Here is a 20,075-nt window from a genome sequence, read left to right on the forward strand (position 1 = left end):
TATTTGTTCTGGTCTCTGGGCTATGACTGTAATAAATTGAATTGAATTTGAAGGCATAAAAAAAAACATAATTCCCAATAACAAGCTGAAGAAGCTTCTTGGATGAGAAGTGAAACATCTTCAAAGAAAAGCCAGAAAGTCCAGTTGCCTCTTGAAAAAAGCACTTTTGGGACAACCATGGCCTGGATGACTGAGAATCTCCATAGTCATCAAGTTATTTTACAGCTGCACAGAAAACTCTCAAACATAGAATCAGCATATAGAATTAAAGTTCAGTAAATGGAGGCAGGACAACCTGTACATGGTATTTTAAAGGTGATTACTAAGCCCTTGTTTATTTTATGAGTTACTTTATGACACTGATTACTTCAGGGTTATAAACGATGGCTTATCTTACTCTCTTCCAATAACTGGGAGACAAGAGCTACTAGGAGGCATATTATGAAGGAGACTACAGAAAGCTCAGAGTCAAAAGATTCACAACTTGTGTGGCATCAGCAGAGAAATGCTTCATGTTCATTAGCTATGCTTTAGTACCTGCTACTTTCATCCAAATTATTTGTGCATAAAAATGCAAATTAAACATAACCCTTGGGGTTCATTGTGCATTTTGCAAATTCCTCATAATATTGATGAAGCTGCTTACCTGTGATATAAGGATTCAAGAGGTAGAAAAGAGGACACTGCATTGATCAACTAATTGAAAGACCGAATAAGAAATATTTTTGGTGTAGACTTTGTAGAAGATTTTTGTCTTCCTACAATTGTCTTCTACAAAGGCAATGCCTATAAGTAGCCTTCAACTTGAACTATTTGTTTAATAACTGTTCAAAGTTATGAAAGCACTGAACAAAGTTATTTATGGCTATCTTTGCACTTAGAGCCGTGGTTAAAATGCAGTATTTCAGGCTATTTCTGCCAAATGCTAGCAATTCGATTCTCAGCAACTCAAGGCTAATTCAAGCCTTCCATCCTTCTGAGGCCAGGAAAATGAAGACGCAGATTATTGTGGGCAATGTGCTGACTCTGTAAACTGCTTAGAGAGGGCTGTAAAGCACAGTGAAGTGCTATTGCTATTAAAACTTTCATAGGTTCCTCTCAGTCACATGATCAAAATTTGATACCATATATATTACTGATGATTGCAGTGTCCCGGAGTCACATGATCATCATTTGCAACTTTTCCAGAGAACTTCTGATAAGCAAAGTCAATGGAGAAAGTCAGATTCATTTAACAATTGTGTGATTTGTTTAATGACCATGACAAATAATGTCATAAACTTATATGTGTTTCATTTAATTTTCTGCACTGCTTAGCAACAGAAATTCTGATCCCAGCTGTGGCTGTAAGACAAGGATTACCTGTATTTTTGCTATAGGAGTTCATCATACAGTGTAATTCAAGGGTATGGTAAACCTGGGAAATTCATCAACCCTCCCAGTCCCTAGTCATGGCATCTATCAAATCACACCGAGAGTAGCAATGGCTTTTGTAGGACATGGCAGCATATAAACATAAGTAAAGATAAAAACATCCACATGTACTTTGTAACCATTGAAGAACTATGGAATTATGCAAGATCCACACCCCCAATTTCTCTGAAAAAAATCAGCATATAATTTGGAAAGAGATGTGAGTGTAGGTGGTAAAAGAATGAATAAATATGGCTTCAGCACTTGATATTTAAACCAAAGGTTGTTATTTGCTGGCTGGCTTGCTTCTGTTAAACAAGGCTGTGCTTCACAGACTTTAGTGATTATGTTCAGACACATTTGCTTCCTACTAAGTTGCTATTTTACTTGAGAGACTCCTCCATTTCAAGAACTCTCAGAGAACTAAGCTTTTTCTGAAGGACTGCTCCATTTAAAGGTGCTTCTAGCTGCACAGTTCTAGGTGCAAAAAAAACCCCGTAGTTGTTCAGCTGTAAACCCAGAGTCTATAGCTGACACATTATCAGGATATATTCCGCTACTTTGATGAGAATAAAAGTAGGATTTTCTGTCCAAGTAGGTCAAGTATCATTCCGTTCTTATTCTTCTTAAGTCATTACTGACATTAAAATAATGATTCTTGAAAAAACTCCATGTACAACATTTATATCTGTCAAGACTATGACATTCTTTCATTGTTAAAAAAAAATCTTTTGGGGGAATGAAGGATGGCCAAAGCAATAAAAAAACATGGGAAATTACAAATGAATGGCAGTGTTTGCTGAACCACTTCAAATCTAAATGAGAAAGCCGTGGCAATTCCAGAAGAAATGTTTCATCTCAAAGCATCTGGGTTTGGATTAAAGGTGTGTGGTTTTTTTTTACAGAAGAGAGGAACAAGAAGTCGCTAGACCTAAACTTCCTAAGATGTATCTCCATTTAAACTGTAATCTGCCTAATTTTTTATGCAAATGTTATGCAAGTCTCTGTCATATTTCAATGCATAAGTGTTCCTGTGACTAATCAAGTACTTCACCCCAAAGAAATATGACTAGCCCCATATCATCCAGAGAGGATCATAAGGATTTGAAGCTAAGCTCCACTCATCTACCTAGATCAGGGATGTCAAACTCATATGGTCACAGCATCATCACATGACATAATGAAACTTTCTTCCCCCTTTGCTAAACCTGGCATGGGTGTTTCCAGTGCATGATGCATTCAGCCTGCATAAGTTTGACAGCCCTGACCTAGATATTTACATCGTGTTAGTTTTGGGGTCAATTTAAAGCTGTAGAGTTTCCATTTACTTGAGTTGTGCAGCAGAAACCTCACTGTTTAAAAAATTAAGTTGTTTTTCAGGATTACCTTTCTCAATAACCTTAATTAAATGATCAGTAGGAAGCCTTGAAAGGACTACTTAAATATTAGAAAAAGAAGCTCTCATATAAGACAAGAAGCAGTATAATAAAGATATTTGTAGTAGTTATATGCTGTGGACCTTTAGTTCAATTTCAAACCAAATTCTGTAACAGCTTTGTTCCCTATTCCATCCGTCCGGTAAACTCGCAAGATTCATTTTTCTCGCCATGCACATGTATGCATCCGAACTAGACTGTGTTGCTTCTGTGTCATATAATATATGTGGGTATATGCATAATATTTTATTTATTTATTTATTTAATAAATAAAAGGAAAACAAAAGGAAAAAACAATCCAACCTATCAAAAACAGCACTACAAAAAACAGATTAGAAACACAAGTTAAAATAGGGAAGAAAATGGTAAGTGAACACCTGTCTACCCTAGACGAGTTCAAATCACCAGGACCGGATGGATTACACCCCAAGGTTCTGAAGGAACTGGCAGACATGATTTCAGAACCACTGAATTATATCTTTCAAAGATCCTGGAGCACAGGGGAGCTGCCAGAGGACTGGAAAAGAGCTGATGTAGTTCCCATCTTCAAAAAAGGAAAAAAAAACAGATCCAGGAAACTACAGACCTATCAGCCTGACCTCAATACCGGGGAAGATTCTGGAAAAGATAATCAAGCAACGAATCACCAAACACCTAGAAGCAAACAAAGTAATAACCAAAAGCCAACATGGGTTTGTCAAAAACAGATCATGCCAGACTAATCTTATCGCATTCTTTGACAAAATGACAAAATTAGTAGACCAGAGGAATGCTGTCGATATAATTTACTTGGACTTCAGTAAAGCATTTGATAAAGTAGACCATAATCTACTATTAGATAAGGTAGAAAAATGCGGGTTAGACAGCACCACCACCAGATGGATTCGTAACTGGCTGACCAACCGCACTCAACGTGTAGTCCTCAACGGAACTACATCCACATGGAGGGAAGTATGCAGTGGAGTACCCCAAGGCTCTGTTTTAGGCCCAGTACTCTTCAACATCTTCATCAATGACTTGGACAAGGGGATAGATGGGGAACTCATCAGATTTGCAGATGACACCAAGCTGGCAGGAATAGCCAACACTCCAGAAGATAGGCTCAAGTTACAGAAAGATCTTGACAAACTTGAACATTGGGCGCTATCTAATAAAATGAAATTCAACAGTGAAAAAAGTAAGGTTCTACATTTAGGCAAAAAAAACAAAATGCACTGGTACCGTATATGTGGTACCTTGCTCAATAGTAGTACCTGTGAGAGGGATCTTGGAGTCCTAGTGGATAACCATTTAGATATGAGCCAGCAGTGTGCAGCAGCTGCCAAAAAAGCCAACACAGTTCTGGACTGCATAAACAGAGGGATAGAATCAAGATCACGTGAAGTGTTAGTACCACTTTATAATGCCTTGGTAAGGCCACACTTGGAATATTGCATCCAGTTTTGGTCGCCACGATGTAAAAAAGATGTTGAGACTCTAGAAAGAGTGGAGAGAAGAGCAACAAAGATGATTAGGGGACTGGAGGCTAAAACATATGAAGAACGGTTGCAGGAACTGGGTATGTCTAGTTTAATAAAAAGAAGGACTAGGGGAGACATGATAGCTGTGTTCCAATATCTCAGGGGTTGCCACAAAGAAGAGGGAGTCGGGCTGTTCTCCAAAGCACCTGAGGGTAGAACAAGAAGCAATGGGTGGAAACTGATCAAAGAAAGAAGCAACTTAGAACTAAGGAGAAATTTCCTGACAGTTAGAACAATTAATAAGTGGAATGATTTGCCTGCAGAAGTTGTGAATGCTCCAACACTGGAAATTTTTAAGAAAATGTTGGATAACCATCTGACTGAGATGGTGTAGGGTTTCCTGCCTGGGCAGGGGGTTGGACTAGAAGGCCTCCAAGGTCCCTTCCAACTCTGTTGTTATGTTATGTTATGTTATGTTATGTTATGTTATGTTATGTTATGTTATGTTATGTTATGTTATGTTATGTTATGTTATGTTATGTTATTTATTTATTTATTTATTTATTTATTTATTTTGTCATGTTTATGTAGAGTATGTTGGAGGTGGAGACCCTTTGAGAGTTGTTTGGAGAGAAATTTCATTTTAATGTATACCGATTAGTGTACATTCAAAGTGACAATAAAGTTATTCAAAAACTAAGTCTAATTTCTGGCATATCTAGAGAAAGCACCAGCTGAGTGAGCACTGATCCGAATCCCACACTGATTTGCTTCAATGTATATTCTTTTGATTTAAGAAATAACTAGATGGCCAAAGCATCCACCTCAGGTATCATATTTACTTCTGGGATATCACTGGAATTTAATTTGATTATTAGACAGGAGAGATTATAGAAAGAAGAATCACTATGTACACTTTAGAGAAAGAGATAAATTTACAATTGTACTTATAACTACTATAAAGAACAGCAAACACCATTTTTCTTTCTTTTTGATTTTTCTTTTACCTTTTTTCTTTTTCATTTTCTTTTTTTTTCATAGCTTACCCTTTTATTTCTTTATTTTAGTTTGTCTTCATCTGTACACTTGTTTTTAAAACATTTAATAAAATTATTAAATTTTTATTTTATTTTGTTTTTGTTTTTAAAAAAGAAATTTAGTTAGGTTGTGGGACATTCTTGTAAACAAGAACAATGGATATTTGAGAGCTTAGTTGTGCTTTGTGAAAAAGCAAAAATAAACTGGCAAAGGGAGAGTTTACCAATATGCCGTAGAACAAATAGGTCTTTTTTAACTGGCCACCATGCCACCCACTACGGCAGCTATTTTGTGACTCGTTGCATCAGAGTCTTTTCATTGATCAAATATGACCATTGCCCCTGTAAGTTAGGAGGTTCTTCAGGAAAGAGTTTTACTCTCAGGGTAACATAACTTCATTTGTATGTTCAAACGTGAAGTCATCTAACAATCTGGGTTTACAGTTCATCGGGAGGCCTTGATTATGTTAAGTCATGCCTTAGCCACCTCCTGTTTGGATTATAGTAATATGCTCTCTGTGGGATTGTCTCTGAGCAGCTTTCAGAAGCCACAGCTGGTCCAGAATGCAGCAGCACAGACAGGTTTTGGTGTTTCTCATTACATTCGTGTAACATGGCTACAATGAGAGCTCCCAAGAGGCTTCTGTGTGCAATCAAGGTGCTGCTTATCACCTATAAACCCCTTCATAATGCAGGACCAGACTATACGTGGTACCGCCTCTCTCCCATTGTTCCCACTCACCCACCAGGTCTAGCAGAGGGGGCATTCATAAGAGCCCCTCCATCAAAAAATGTCAGCATGTTGGACTCAGGACTTGTATCTTCTGTCTGCCCTGTAGAACAGCATCCTCCTGGAGATTTGGATGACCCCAAACCTCTTAGGTTTTTGCAGGGCTCTGAAGACCTGGCTGTTTCCCTAGGCAATTGGGCCAGGAGGTTAGACAAGCTCTGATGATGATATGTGTGTGCATGTTTAATTATTGGGATGTATTGTTTACCTCAGACATCATGGGTTATTGCTTGTAACTATTATTTTAATCCTTGTAGACTGTCGAGAGAAAAGAAAATAAGCAAGTAAATTTAGGCCTAGTTATCTTACTTATAAAGGGAAAACCAGAGCTATTTAATTAAGAACTTGATGATGAGGAAGGGGAAAATTCTGATGCCCCCCCCCCAAATGGGGAAGATCTTTCTATTCAAGATAAGGCTGTGACTGCTTAAATGATGGACCCAGATGGAACTCTTTCATTGGGAGGAACAATTACATCAGACTCAAATGGGAGGATGAGAAAGCAGAGTTGACAGAAATCTGTTTGTTTGTCTGTCATCAATCTTTCATCCACCTAGCATTCTATCAAGAGGCACAGAGCTTTCAAGAACTACTGGAAAGAATACTTTAAGTACTTACCACGTATAGTCCCAAAGGAGTGGCTTTCATTATTCCGGTCTTTTTTTTTTTTTTGCATTTATATCCCGCCCTTCTCCGAAGACTCAGGGCGGCTTACACTATGTTAGCAATAGTCTTTATTCTATTTGTATATTTATATACAAAGTCAACTTATTGCCCCCAACAATCTGGGTCCTCATTTTACCTACCTTATAAAGGATGGAAGGCTGAGTCAACCTTGGGCCTGGTGAGACTAGAACCTGCAGTAATTGCAAGCAGCTGTGTTAATAACAGACTATCTTAGCAGTCTGAGCCACAGAGGCCCCGGTCTTAGTGTTTAATCGTGCAACTAGTTTTAGTTAGGTAGCAGACACAATTTAGTAGGTGGAGGTTGATGCATCCTACAGTAATTGTATCAACCCCGCCCTCCTTACATTGTGTCATTTGCAAAATCAGAAAAGAGTGGAATAGTTTTTTTATATACATATGCACATGGTGCAAAGGAGCCACCTTCAACCATAAGCTGCCATGCTTGTCCTAAAGCTGTTTTTAATGCATTGGTAAATGATTGGAAAGGAGAGAAAAATAGAGGGAGAGGTTTTATTTGAGAAAAAGACGCAGCTGTTGGAGGATTTTTCCTTTCCATGGAAACATTTATATCCATTAGTTATTTAGTGGGACACCTGAAGAAAAGAGAAATCCAAAAATAAATAGTTGAACTCTTGAGTCTTAAATCCAGGTCCCTGGGGGTGGGGCAGCATTTTGTGAGCAGATTGCTGGTTAGATCAGGGGCCTCCAACCTTGGCAACTTTAAGACTTGTTGACTTCAACTCCCAGCTTTGCTGGCTGAGGAACTCTGGGAGTTGAAGTCCACAAGTCTTAAAGTTGCCAAGGTAGGAGACCCCTGGGTTAAACTCAGTGGTGGGATTCAGACAGTTCGCACCACTTCGGGAGAACCGGTTGTTAACTTTCTGAGCAAAGTGGCAAACTGGTTGTTGGAAGAAATCATTAGGGCAGAGAACCGGTTGTTAAATTACTTGAATCCCACCACTGGTTAGACTGAATGCTTCCTCCTGTGACTGAAGAAGGAACTGTGTCAAACTGCAGAAGCAAAGCTTGATTTGATTCCTGTCATTCAGCTGTGCTAGAGGATTACCTTGGGCTATTTCTTTAAAACACTTTGATTTGCTTTCATGCCAAGAAGACATATTAAAAAATAATTCAAAACCAGATTAATGAAGGGAGGGAAAGTCATTAGAAATAAAAAAGAAAAGAGATAATTCTGCTATAGATGTGACTTATGTCAGTAAATAAATCATATTTGGCTGACACCACTTAATTAGTTAGAAATACAGTCCTTTTCTAAAGTTGCTTCAGTTAAGCTCTTAAGCTTTTGACCCATAAATTCTGAGCTAAGTATCCCAGATGTCAAGAATATCACTGTAGCTCTTTGCCTATATCACTTTTATATAAAAATTGTAAAATTCTAAAAGATTTGAATTAATGATTTCTAGAAGGCTAGATTTCACATTTTAAGTTTGATTGTTTTTGAAAGGTGATTATTTTGAATCCTTAGATATCTAAGGATTGTCATTCATGTCCAAAAATGAATTTATTAGCTGATGGCATGTTGTAATGGGTGTATTTGTTATATTTTTCTTTTCCTAAGTATTATCCTTTATAAACATATATTAGCTTTTCATCATATTTTAAGATCACCAAAATTATAAATTCATGACAACTGAAGTAGCAATAGCAATAGCACTTAGACTTATATTCCACTTTACAGTGTTTTACAGCCCACTCAAGCGGTTTATAGGGTCAGCATATGGCCCCCAACAATCTGGGTCCTCATTTTACTGACCCAGAAGGATGGAAGGCTGAGTCAGCCTTGAGCCTGGTGAGATTTGAACTGTCAAATTGCAGTCAGCTGGCAGTCAGTAGAAGCAGCCTGCATTACTACACTCTAACCACTGTGCCACTGCGCCAAGTAAATTAGGTTAGGGAAAGATGAAATAAGTTATTTGAAAGTACCTCAACATTTGTTGTTGTTGTTGTTGTTGTTGTTGTTGTTGTTGTTGTATAGCCTTTATTTTCATTGTATATCATATATACAATGAAATTGATTTAGCCTCTCTAGTGCAATCCATAACAGAAAATACAAAACAACATAAATAATATAGAGAATAATCCCTATACAAATAATTGGGGGGAAAAGACTAGTCATAAGTTTCCATATGTGTGTCGAGTGATTGTGATTGGGTTTAAGAGTCTGACAGCGCATATTAGTCTGGTAATGAAACATCTGCAAGGAAACAACCTAGCTCAAACATCACCAAAGACCCCACAGTTCAACCCTGAGCAACAAATATTCCCTTCTAATTGGTGCCAAATTGTTTAGCTGAAGCTAGCCCAAAATTTTGAAACACATGATTGGTTTATCTTTTCCTAAATCATGACTTCTGGCCTCTGAGTGCAAGGGTGTGTGTGTGTTTGTTTGTGCGCACATTCTTTTATATACATTTATAGAGTGGGATGACATCTCAAACAAACATTAAGGTACAGCCAGCATAGCATGCTTAAACTGATGTTCTTTGAAGCTGTCAGTTGTGCATTTTCAGGAAAAAGCAATTCCCTTTGGAAAGGGAAATAGATTATTAGCCTGTTTGTGACTTGTTGTGTACAGATATACTTTCTGTTCTTTCAGAAATGTACAGGACTACTTTAGTCTTTTAGAAAACCAGGCCAAAAGTACACTTTGGACAGCTCCTACAGACAATTTTGCATTTGGCAGAAATCCTTTTCCCTCTTTGCATTTATAAAAATTGCTAACATTTCATAAATTCAAAAAGAGAGAGACTGATTTTCAGAAAGCTAGATGTGCCTATATCCAATACAGCAAAACTTTTATTTACCTTCGGGCATATGTGGAAGGCTATTACTTTTGGGGTGGAAGGATATCTGAGTATCAAGGTTGTGCAACAGCTTAATACAAATAGCAATAGCACTCAGACTTATATACCGCTTCAGTCCTCTCTAAGCGGTTTACAGAGTCAGCTAATCGCCCCCAACAATCTGGGTCCTTATTTTACTGACTTCAGAAGGGTGGAAGGCTGAGACAACCTGAATCAAATGCAGATCTCATCATTCCTATTGCCTGGTGTTGATAGTACCCCTGAGAAGGGTAAGGGAACCACACTCATAAATGAAGCTTCAACCATGCTGAGAAGAATCAGTTACAGCAGGGGTGTCAAACATTGTCATGGCATTGTCACATGACTTATCACAATTTTTTCCCCATTCCCTAAGCTGCACATGGACATGGCCAGCGTGTGACGCATCCAGCCCGTGGGCCACGAGTTTGACAGCCCTGAGTTAAAGGAACCTCAATTTTCACTAAATAATATGAAATAGTTGTGATGGAAAGAATCAGGTCTTGTCAGCCCAACATGAAGGTCCAATTCAGAAAATAGGTACACAAGCAATACTAGTGTTATTATAAGGGATATTTTTTTAAAAAATCTTGAAAATCTGACCATGTTTCCTTTTCTCTTCCTCTTACAGCAAAGGTGGGGCAATCATTTTTTTTTTCCTTCCAAGATGGCGCCAACGAAGGCTGCCTCGGTGAAATGCTCTCTAATTGTTTCTTTATTTGTAATTGTTCTCTGTGACTCACTATGGATTTCCTACTCACGAGACCATCTGCTAAAAATTAAGGAACATTTCTTTAAGGAGCAGCTTTCTTTAATCTCACTCCCGCCTGTCTTTACAAACACGGAGGAGATTCTAACACAGGAGGAGGCAATTCCCACGGAGCCATGGATTACTAAAAAAACCAAACGACGGAAACGAAGGAAAAGAGGTAAGCGATCTGGGATCCTAATCAGGCTAAGAACTCGCATTAAAACTCCTCTGCCTTCAATTTTCCTAACAAATATATGCTCACTTGCAAATAAGATGGATGAAATACTCCTCTTAAACAAATACTATTCTGATTTTCGCAATTCAGCAGTCCTATGCTTCTCTGAAACCTGGTTAAATGAATCAATTGAAAATAGCAGCCTGAACATTCCAGGATTTCAGATTGAACGATCAGACAGGATTCCAGAAACATCTGGTAAAAAGAAAGGAGGAGGCTTATGCCTATATATTAATAGAAACTGGTGTCAAGATTTTAATATAATTTACAAATTCTGTGACAACAATTTAGAGACTCTAATTATCAACTGCAAACCTTACTATTCGCCTCGTGAATTTTCCTCATTTCTTCTAATTGCTGTTTATGTCCCACCACAAGCCTGTGTAAACAAGGCATTACGAACTCTAGCTGACCAAATCATGGAGGCTGAAGCCAAACACCCTGATTCACTGGCCATTGTTTTGGGAGATCTAAACAAGGCAAACTTAAATAAAGAGCTACCAAAATACTTTCAGCATGTCAATTGTCCCACCAGAGGCAAGAATACTCTAGACCTTTGCTACACAACACTAAAAGATGCCTATCGGTCTTTACCATGTGCAGCTGTAGGACACTCTGATCATTGCATGATTCACCTTGTACCTGCTTACAGGCAAAGACTTAAAGCCACAAAACCAATAATTAAATCAGTGAAAACCTGGACGGAGGAATCAGAATTAAAGCTACAGGCATGTTTTGACTGCACTGATTGGAATATTTTTAAAGATACCTCTGCAGACCTGGATGAACTCACAGATACTGTAACATCATATGTCAGCTTCTGTGAAGACCTATGTGTACCTACAAGGAACTTGTGAATACACAGTAACAACAAACCTTAGTTCACACCTAAACTTAAGCAGCTACGACATTCCAAAGAGGAAGCCTAGAGAAAAGGTGATAAAATGCTGTACAATCAGGCCAGAAATGCACTAACAAGGGAGATAAGAGCAGCAAAAAGAAGCTACTCTGAAAAGCTAAAGAATCAGTTTTCAGCAAATGAACCAGCAAACATGTGGAAAACTCTTAAAAATATCACCGGCTATGGCAAACCTCCTTCCCAGGCTGAAGGTAATCAACAACTGGCAGATGACCTGAATGAGTTTTACTGCAGGTTTGAAAGGAAACTACAGCCACCTATCTCCACAACCCCCATCTCAGACACACCAACAACAGCCAAGCCTCCTACAACTGACCCCATTTCATTGGGTTCACAACCCCTAGTGATCACAGAAAAGGAAGTGCAGGACCTATTTCACAGACAAAAGCCAGGAAAAGCTCCAGGCCCAGACAAGATAACTCCTTCTTGCTTAAAAGTCTGTGCTGACCAATTGGCCCCCATCTTCACCCATATTTTCAATAAATCACTAGAGATGTGTTATGTTCCTTCTTGCTTCAAACGCTCTACCATCATCCCAGTGCCGAAGAAGCCCACCATCAAGGAACTGAATGACCAGTTGCTTTAACATCTGTAGTCATGAAAACCTTTGAAAGGCTAGTGCTTTCCTACCTGAAAACCATCAGGGATCCGCTGTTAGACCCCTTGCAATTTGCATACTGAGCAAATAGATCAACAGATGATGCTGTTAATATGGCTCTGCACTACATCCTACAACATCTTGAGTCTCCAAAGACCTATGCAAGGGTCCTTTTTGTAGACTTTAGTTCAGCATTCAATACCATCATTCCAGACATTCTTCTAACTAAGCTAAACCAGCTACAGGTACCGGAACAGACTTGTAAGTGGATCACAAGCTTCCTAACAAACAGGAAGCAGCAGGTGAAGCTAAGCAAGATCACATCAAATACCTGTACAATTAGCACAGGCCCCCCCCAAGGCTATGTGCTCTCCCCACTTCTCTTCTCTCTGTATACCAATGACTGCATCTCCAATGATCCATCTGTTAAGCTACTGAAGTTCGCAGATGACACAACAGTGATTGGTCTCATTCGAGACAATGACGAATCCACATATAGACAAGAGGTCGAACGACTAGCCTTGTGGTGCAACCAAAACAATCTGGAACTGAACACACTCAAAACCGTAGAAATGGTGGTAGACTTTAGGAGAAACCCTTCCATACTTCCACCTCTCACAATACTTGACAACACAGTATCAACAGTAGAAACCTTCAAATTTCTGGGTTCTATCATATCGCAAGATCTCAAATGGACAGCTAACATCAAAAACATCATTAAAAAAGGACAACAAAGAATGTTCTTTCTGCGCCAACTCAGTAAGCTCAAACTGCCCAAGGAGCTGCTGATCCAATTCTACAGAGGAATTATTGAGTCTGTCATTTGCACCTCTATAACTGTCTGGTTCGGTTCTGCAACCCAACAAGAAAAACACAGACTTCAGAGGATAATTAGAACTGCAGAAAAAATAATTGCTACCAACTTGCCTTCCATTGAGGACCTGTATACTGCATGAATCAAGAAGAGGGCCGTGAAAATATTTGCAGATCCCTCGCATCCTGGACATAAACTGTTTCAACTCCTACCCTCAAAACGACGCTATAGAGCACTGCACACCAGAACAACTAGACACAAGAACAGTTTTTTCCCGAAGGCCATCACTCTGCTAAACAAATAATTCCCTCAACACTGTCAGACTATTTACTGAATCTGCACTACTATTAATCGTTTCATAGTTCCCATCACCAATCTCTTTCCACTTATGACTGTATGACTATAACTTGTTGCTGGCAATCCTTATGATTTATATTGATATATTGACCATCAATTGTGTTGTAAATGTTGTACCTTGATGAACGTATCTTTTCTTTTATGTACACTGAGAGCATATGCACCAAGACAAATTCCTTGTGTGTCCAATCACACTTGGCCAATAAAATTCTATTCTATTCTATTCTATCATGTGACCATAATTTTCCATTTTACTTCCTTGTCCTTCATTAACTCTTCTTGTTGGAAGTCAGTTGTGAAGTACACAAATGGTGATTCTGCAAAGTGTCACAGGACAATGGGATACTGCAAAGTTTGTAAATGCAGGGATTGGTGACAGAGCTAGTTTTTTTTTACATCAGCATAAATCTGAAGTCATTAAATGAGGAAGTCAGTAAGGCACATTATTTTATTAAGGGTGATATTATCTTGTCTTACCCAAGCCTACAAACAACACTGAGAATTTTAATTGAGTCCAATCCTTTATTTGCTTGCAGCTAATTGTCAGAATCTTACTAAAGTAAAGCTTATTACTAGATATTACTAATTTCATTCTGAACTTTTTACTTTCTCCTCCCTCCAGTTTAGGACAATGTGGTTTCTTAATGTGGGACTCTCCTTGGGAAAGCTCTGGGTTGCCAAAATTCTCTCCTAATGCTCCTGCAGGTGCTCAAAAATACATTTAAAAAAGCAAATGATAGCCTTATTAATCAGCAAAGATTCAGTAAAACTGAATAAGCCTACTAAATAACATAAGTATGTAGGCCCTTTCCATTTAGTCTAAGTTCCCCTCATCCCTCTCTTAATAATTAAACATTAAAAAAGAATTAACAATTCTTTTTTAAAAACATTACCAGACGTAATCCCTTATTTAGATATGAAAAATAATAATATAAATATTACAAATAACCCATTACACTTTTGGCATTTCCAAAAGAAAAACTATCCAATCCAGATAATGATTAAGTAGCTCAGAGCATGATGGAAACGGGGATTCCCAGCTGATTGCAAGTGAGTTGCAAAAATTTCTGCTACCTGCTCACAAAAACGCAGCTGTTCAGAGTACATATGGGTAATCTCCAGATCTCCCTTTTTTCCAGAGAGAATTTCAGCATTCCAGATCCCATATAGCTATCTTTTTGGCCATAATGCCCCCAAATGAAAAATGTGGGTGTTGGTCCTCCTCACTTCACTGGAAGTCAACACAAACCAGTCAATAAGTCCTCATGGATCAGGAAATCTAATAAGAATGGGATCAGGTGTTCTCCGGAAATCTCCCCTTCTATGGAACAGCTTATTCCTGGAAGGGAAAATAGCCCCTTCCTTCTTTTGAAAACCTTACTGTTTTAGACTATAAGTTGGGAGCAGAGCTCTCCAAATGTTGGGGGACTGCAGAGTTGACCATTTGCTGGAAGGTCAATTCAGTAACAACTGGGAAGACCAAAGTTCTTCCACACATTTCCAGACAACAACAGATTGGAAACCAGAGGTGCCATTCCCCTTAGTTGGTATCCTTAGAAAAGGCAGAAGATTAATGTGTATAGAATGACAAGTGTATAGAATGGTATGGTATAACCATGAGAATAACTGTTATAACTAGGATGTACAAGATTATGTATATTTAAAAGAGACTACATTGTCTAATTATGAGAACAATAGTTATAATCGGGGTGTAGAACACTATGTATACTTAAAGAGACTTGATACAAACAGTACACTGTCGTTGCAGAAATGGAAATGTGATGTATAATAAAGGAAAATGTATAATTTTTTTTTAAAAAAGGCAGAAGTATCTCAATCTTAGCCAAGGGTTTTAAAACTGGTTTCTCAAATATATTATCATTCATCTTGCCAGGAAAAGCTGATGTCCAGAACAATTCTGCTCAGCGTGTCAAAAGAAAAACCATGATAGACAAGCCACTAACTTCCCAAAGTTGGGGACAGTAGCATTTGAGAAGTGGGATGGAGTGGGGGTGGGGGTTGCAGCAATATATGTGTGGTTTGATTTTTGTTTTCTTTGTTTTTAATTTAACTGCCTTTCAATTCTTCCAATGAGTGGGAAATAAATATCACTATTAAAATAGAGATTGCATTTTGTGCATCTATCCACATCTATGTATGTGTGTGCATGTCAGTTAAACAGAAAGATTTTCTTTGTTCTGCCCTCTTTCTTGTCCTCTTCACAACCGCAGGACAACTCCATTCTTCTGCAGAAGAACTGCAAAATCTACCCTGGCCAAGGCCATAAAACCACGCTTTTGTTACAAAAATAACACAAGATGATGTGAGGGTTGCTCTGTGGTGCTCTTCCATCTGGTAGTCCCGGCCAGAACATTACCTTCTATACTAGATAGTGTTCCAAAGTTCTCCAAACAAAGATAGCTGTAGCTTTCATTTGTCAATGAAAAAGAATGAAATAGTCTTCATGATTTGGTAAAATATATTTTATTTCTTCAAATAGTATGAATCAGAATTCCATTTTTCTAGAAACCTCTGTGTAAAATTAATTTGTGTTGTACATACCACAAAATATTCAATTTACAGTTTTTGCTTGTCATTTGTTTCCTTTTACAAGTGTACCATTCTAAGCCACAACATGTTATAGCAAACTCAAAAATATTGCTAATATCAGGACATACTGCAGTGCTGAATGGAACTCAGCCATAAATTAATGTTATAGGGTGAAAAGACATATAACCAGACCTCCAAGTCTTGCAAATGGAACAAAAATTGGCAATATTTATGAAGGCTACTATCTATGCAGTTCAAATATCATATGATATATGCCTCTCATGGCTACTTTATTTGATATTTAGGTAAGGCCTCTTCAATAAATTGGCTTCAGAAGGTTTCCATTGAGTGGGCTGATCAGCCACAATTAGCAGTTCAATGTTATAACAGTGAATTGATGGCAATGTCATCACTCAAAAAAAGCACACACAAAGAAAACAAGGTGCATGGATACCATACCTATCATACTTTATGCAACTAGGAAAGTATCCTTCACCCATTCCAAAAAAAAAAACAGATCAGAAAGTCCAAGCAGAACTCAGCAGTTCCATCCCCCCAAAAAATCAAAAAGTTTTGAAATAGAAAACAATAAGGCCTAGAAATTAAAATTCACTCCAATGTTTCAGAACAAAGGATGTTCGCTGGATTGTACATATGAAAAAGTCATCTGTTTATCAAATACATATCAGAGTTAAATGGATGTATATGTGGGTGACCATATATGCTGCATCTTCTAATGAGAAGGTGATCCAAATATCTTTCTTTTTATAGCCTGTATTCTGTCAGAAGATATAGTAAATTCCACAAGACCAAGAAGCCCAATGTAAAGGATGAATATTTACAGAAAAAGCTACACCTTTAGCCAGGTGTATAAGTGTGTTTGCATATGTATTGGTATGAGTATCCATGCATTCCTCTGAGGAATCCCCCAGACTAATTTTCTCATTGATTCATTACTATATCCGATTATCTCTCAAGATAAGAATACAAATTATAATCCCACTCAATCTGATTCACATTTGTGTTAGGGACCTTAAGAACTTATTCTGACTCTACTATAATGTGCTCAGGTTCACATCTATGGAGAACAAAACTTCTGATAGAACGAAGAGTAACAAATTTTCTCAATATGCAATGGATTTTTGTCTCACATATAGGACCACCCTGAAAAAACTCATTCTTGAAACTCATCGCAGAACAGTGCTGTTGGGTATATACACAAAAGGTAGCTTAACAGTTTGTAGAATTATCTGATGAATTTTGGATAAACTACATTTTCTGAATATCCATCTCTAGTGCCTCTTTCAGCAAGCTTGTAAAATGTTCACTCACCTCTGATCTATATCATTTAGTAAACTGAATAAATTTCAAATGGTATTGTGTTTTTGTGCTTATATTTAAACTATTTTTGGGAGGAAAGGAAGCCCCATAAAAACAGGTCAAGGCCTTTAGCTCATTGCCACATTCAACATACTGGTTGAATGTAGAAAGCTAAAGGTATTAGCTTGTTTCATGGGATAGGACGCCATTTGTAGGATGATCAGTCATTGTGAGAAACCAAAGTGGGATTCAGAAAACAAACAGAGGCTTCAACTCTTCTTCTGTAACAGCAGCTTGAAAACTAAGCCTGAAAGAATTAAATACTGTGTCAGTTCTGGTCTCCCAAGTAAGCACTTCACAATTCTTCAGCAGGAAGAAACTGCAGTGTTCCTCATCCAAAAAGTGTGAGATCAGATGAACTGTATATAATCATAAAGTCTACTGTGTCACAAAACTTCTGTGGAAAGGGGAAATGCTAAGACCTGGTCAATAAAAATGGGGAACAGGAGGCAGCAACAACTCCATAGCTGAAGAGTGTTTCCTTCTGTGCATACGCCACGCCCAACCATGAAAGCAACTGCCTGAGGTTTAATTGTGTTGTTGTTGTCATTTTTACTTTCGAGCTATTTCCAAGCTAACAAAAATAAAAAATGTCTGTGGATTGACTTAAGAAGGAAAAAAGCCCAGAGATGCAATATGAAGGGCCTTGTACAAAATTGTTTTTGACATGCCTAGTACCCGTATCGGAAAAAAAAAGAATAATAATAATTATAATAATAATAATAAAGATTGTGCTTTTCTCATTGTCTCTTAACCATTATTTGCCATCCTCCCCTCCTTTTTTATTTTTAATATTAAAAGTTCTCCTGGGAAAATACCTGGAAGCACTTTCCAGCACACGCTGAAGCCAAGCGATGAAGAACCTGGCAAGACTCAGCCCGGTGGAATGTTCAAACTAAACAAGAACACAGCTATGAGCTACAGTGGGGTTAGGCAGCTTAGTGAATTAATTGCTTAAGAATTAAAAAATAAATTATTATAAAATAGATTTCTGTACATTTTACATATAGACCTATCTACATGTATAGGAGGAAAGGAAGCTGAAAGATGGGATCGACTCTGGGAAGTGCCATCAATCCCAGCCAAAGTCATGGCCCGTCATCTGGTAGAACTTCATGTTGAATGGCCGATAGAATTCTCGCAGCCTTTGTACTACTTTCTGGTCAATGTCAGGGTGGGTCCGTCCTTTTGTCTTGCCCAGGCAGTGGGGCTTGCTGCTGCCTTCAGCCTTTTTCAGGCATGGGAACCCCTTGGTTTTGTTGAAGTAGAAATGTTTATCTGTGATGATCCTCTTGAGGCCCAGAAAGTCCTGGACGCGACCCAACTCGCCTGCTGGATCACTGATCAGTCTCTCCCCACTGACAAAAAGGATTTGCCCAAGCGGGAAGTACAGGAGCCAATTTTCTAGATGCTTGGCATAAATGCCAATCTGGATGGCACTCCAGGAGGTATCAATCAGGCCCGTAGTCCTGTTTTTGAAGGTCAGGCTCTCAAAGGATGGGATGTCTGGCTTCTTGGAAAGGGTTTGTGTGTAGTCAGAAATGGCTCGGGTGACCGGGTCTCTCACCACCACAATGAGCTTGGTGTCCTTTGACATAGAGGAGATGCGAGCTGGTGCTTCCTTAGTGACAAAGTAGCTGGGCGTCTTCTCCATGGTGATCTGGCCATCAAGAGTCCTTGGCATCAGTTCCCTGCAAAGAAAGAAAGAAATTAGCAGACTGATGAGAAAAATAAGGACATTGCTTCAAAAGTTTGTTTGTTTTTAACTATTCCTGGTACTGGCAGTTTAGCCAATTCTTGCTACTGACCATTTGGGAAATTCCCAAAGAGTCTCAAAGACAAAATATATTCAAATAATACCTGAAAGATTCAAACTGATGAAAATATTTGATTAATTTGAAATATACCAGTAAGGTGGGAAGGAAAACGTGTATGTCAAACATGCTAAAAATGAATGATTTAAAAATTACATTGGCAAATGGGATATTAGATCTCAGTGCTAAAAAATGCAACATCTGATAGAAAGTTCCACTTAGGTAGGGTGGGATATGGATGGGTCCTTCTCTTTCTATCCTACCTTTTTCTGCCTTACATCTACTCTACTATTACTTTAGCCAGTCTGCTCCATATCAAGAAACAACAAGCCAGTAAAACATTGTATGTATTAAACATTGTTCAACAAAGAAACACAAATGCATACACAGACATTCATTTGATTATGCTATTTATTATTAATGGTTACACTTTTATTATTTTACTGAATTTTGTTCAATATTGTCTTGTATTCCAGGTAGAGAACTCAAGATTCATGAGCAGATTAGAAATACAATAAGTTTTCAGTATTGCTGACCACCTGTCAAATACCTTGTCCTTTTGTTCTCTTCCAAATAGAAATAATTAAATGGGCCAAAAGATATGACCTAACTGTAGGATGAAATTTCCCTCTGACATTCCACATTTCTTACACAGTGGAAAGAATTACAAGGAGTCACCAAACAGCTGATTTATCACATCCAGAAATTTACAGCCATTGCTATGGTTCTAATCAGTCTTTCCTGCCGTCTTGCTATCCAAAAGTCTAGGTTGCAACATTCATAAACCTGAACAATTTCAAGTTAGAAAACCTGCACTATGGGTACCAATTTTTTGAATTGCTTTCTGTATTACTTTGTATAGAGGGAGAGGCTACTACATATATTCTTAAAATGTGAAGATGCAACTATATGTTTTAACCGATCGGCAAAATGGCAATAGCAATAGCACTTAGACTTACATACCACTTCACAGTGCTTTTACAGCCCTCTC

General features: G+C 38.1%; 1 protein-coding gene across 1 annotated transcript in view; it reads right to left on the reverse strand.

Moving 5' to 3' along the window:
* Window positions 1–15,847: 15,847 nt before the first annotated feature.
* LOC131189517 (heparan sulfate glucosamine 3-O-sulfotransferase 3B1-like) overlaps window positions 15,848–20,075 on the reverse strand; it is a 42,421-nt gene continuing 38,193 nt past the window's right edge. Inside the window, exon 2 of the mRNA XM_058165635.1 lies at window positions 15,848–18,961. Within this exon, the coding sequence (XP_058021618.1) occupies window positions 18,343–18,961 (619 nt within the window). The 3' untranslated portion in view covers window positions 15,848–18,342. The remainder of the gene's footprint in view (window positions 18,962–20,075) is intronic.

The sequence above is a fragment of the Ahaetulla prasina genome, chromosome 2 (genome assembly GCF_028640845.1).
Source record: "Ahaetulla prasina isolate Xishuangbanna chromosome 2, ASM2864084v1, whole genome shotgun sequence".
NCBI lineage: Eukaryota > Metazoa > Chordata > Lepidosauria > Squamata > Colubridae > Ahaetulla > Ahaetulla prasina.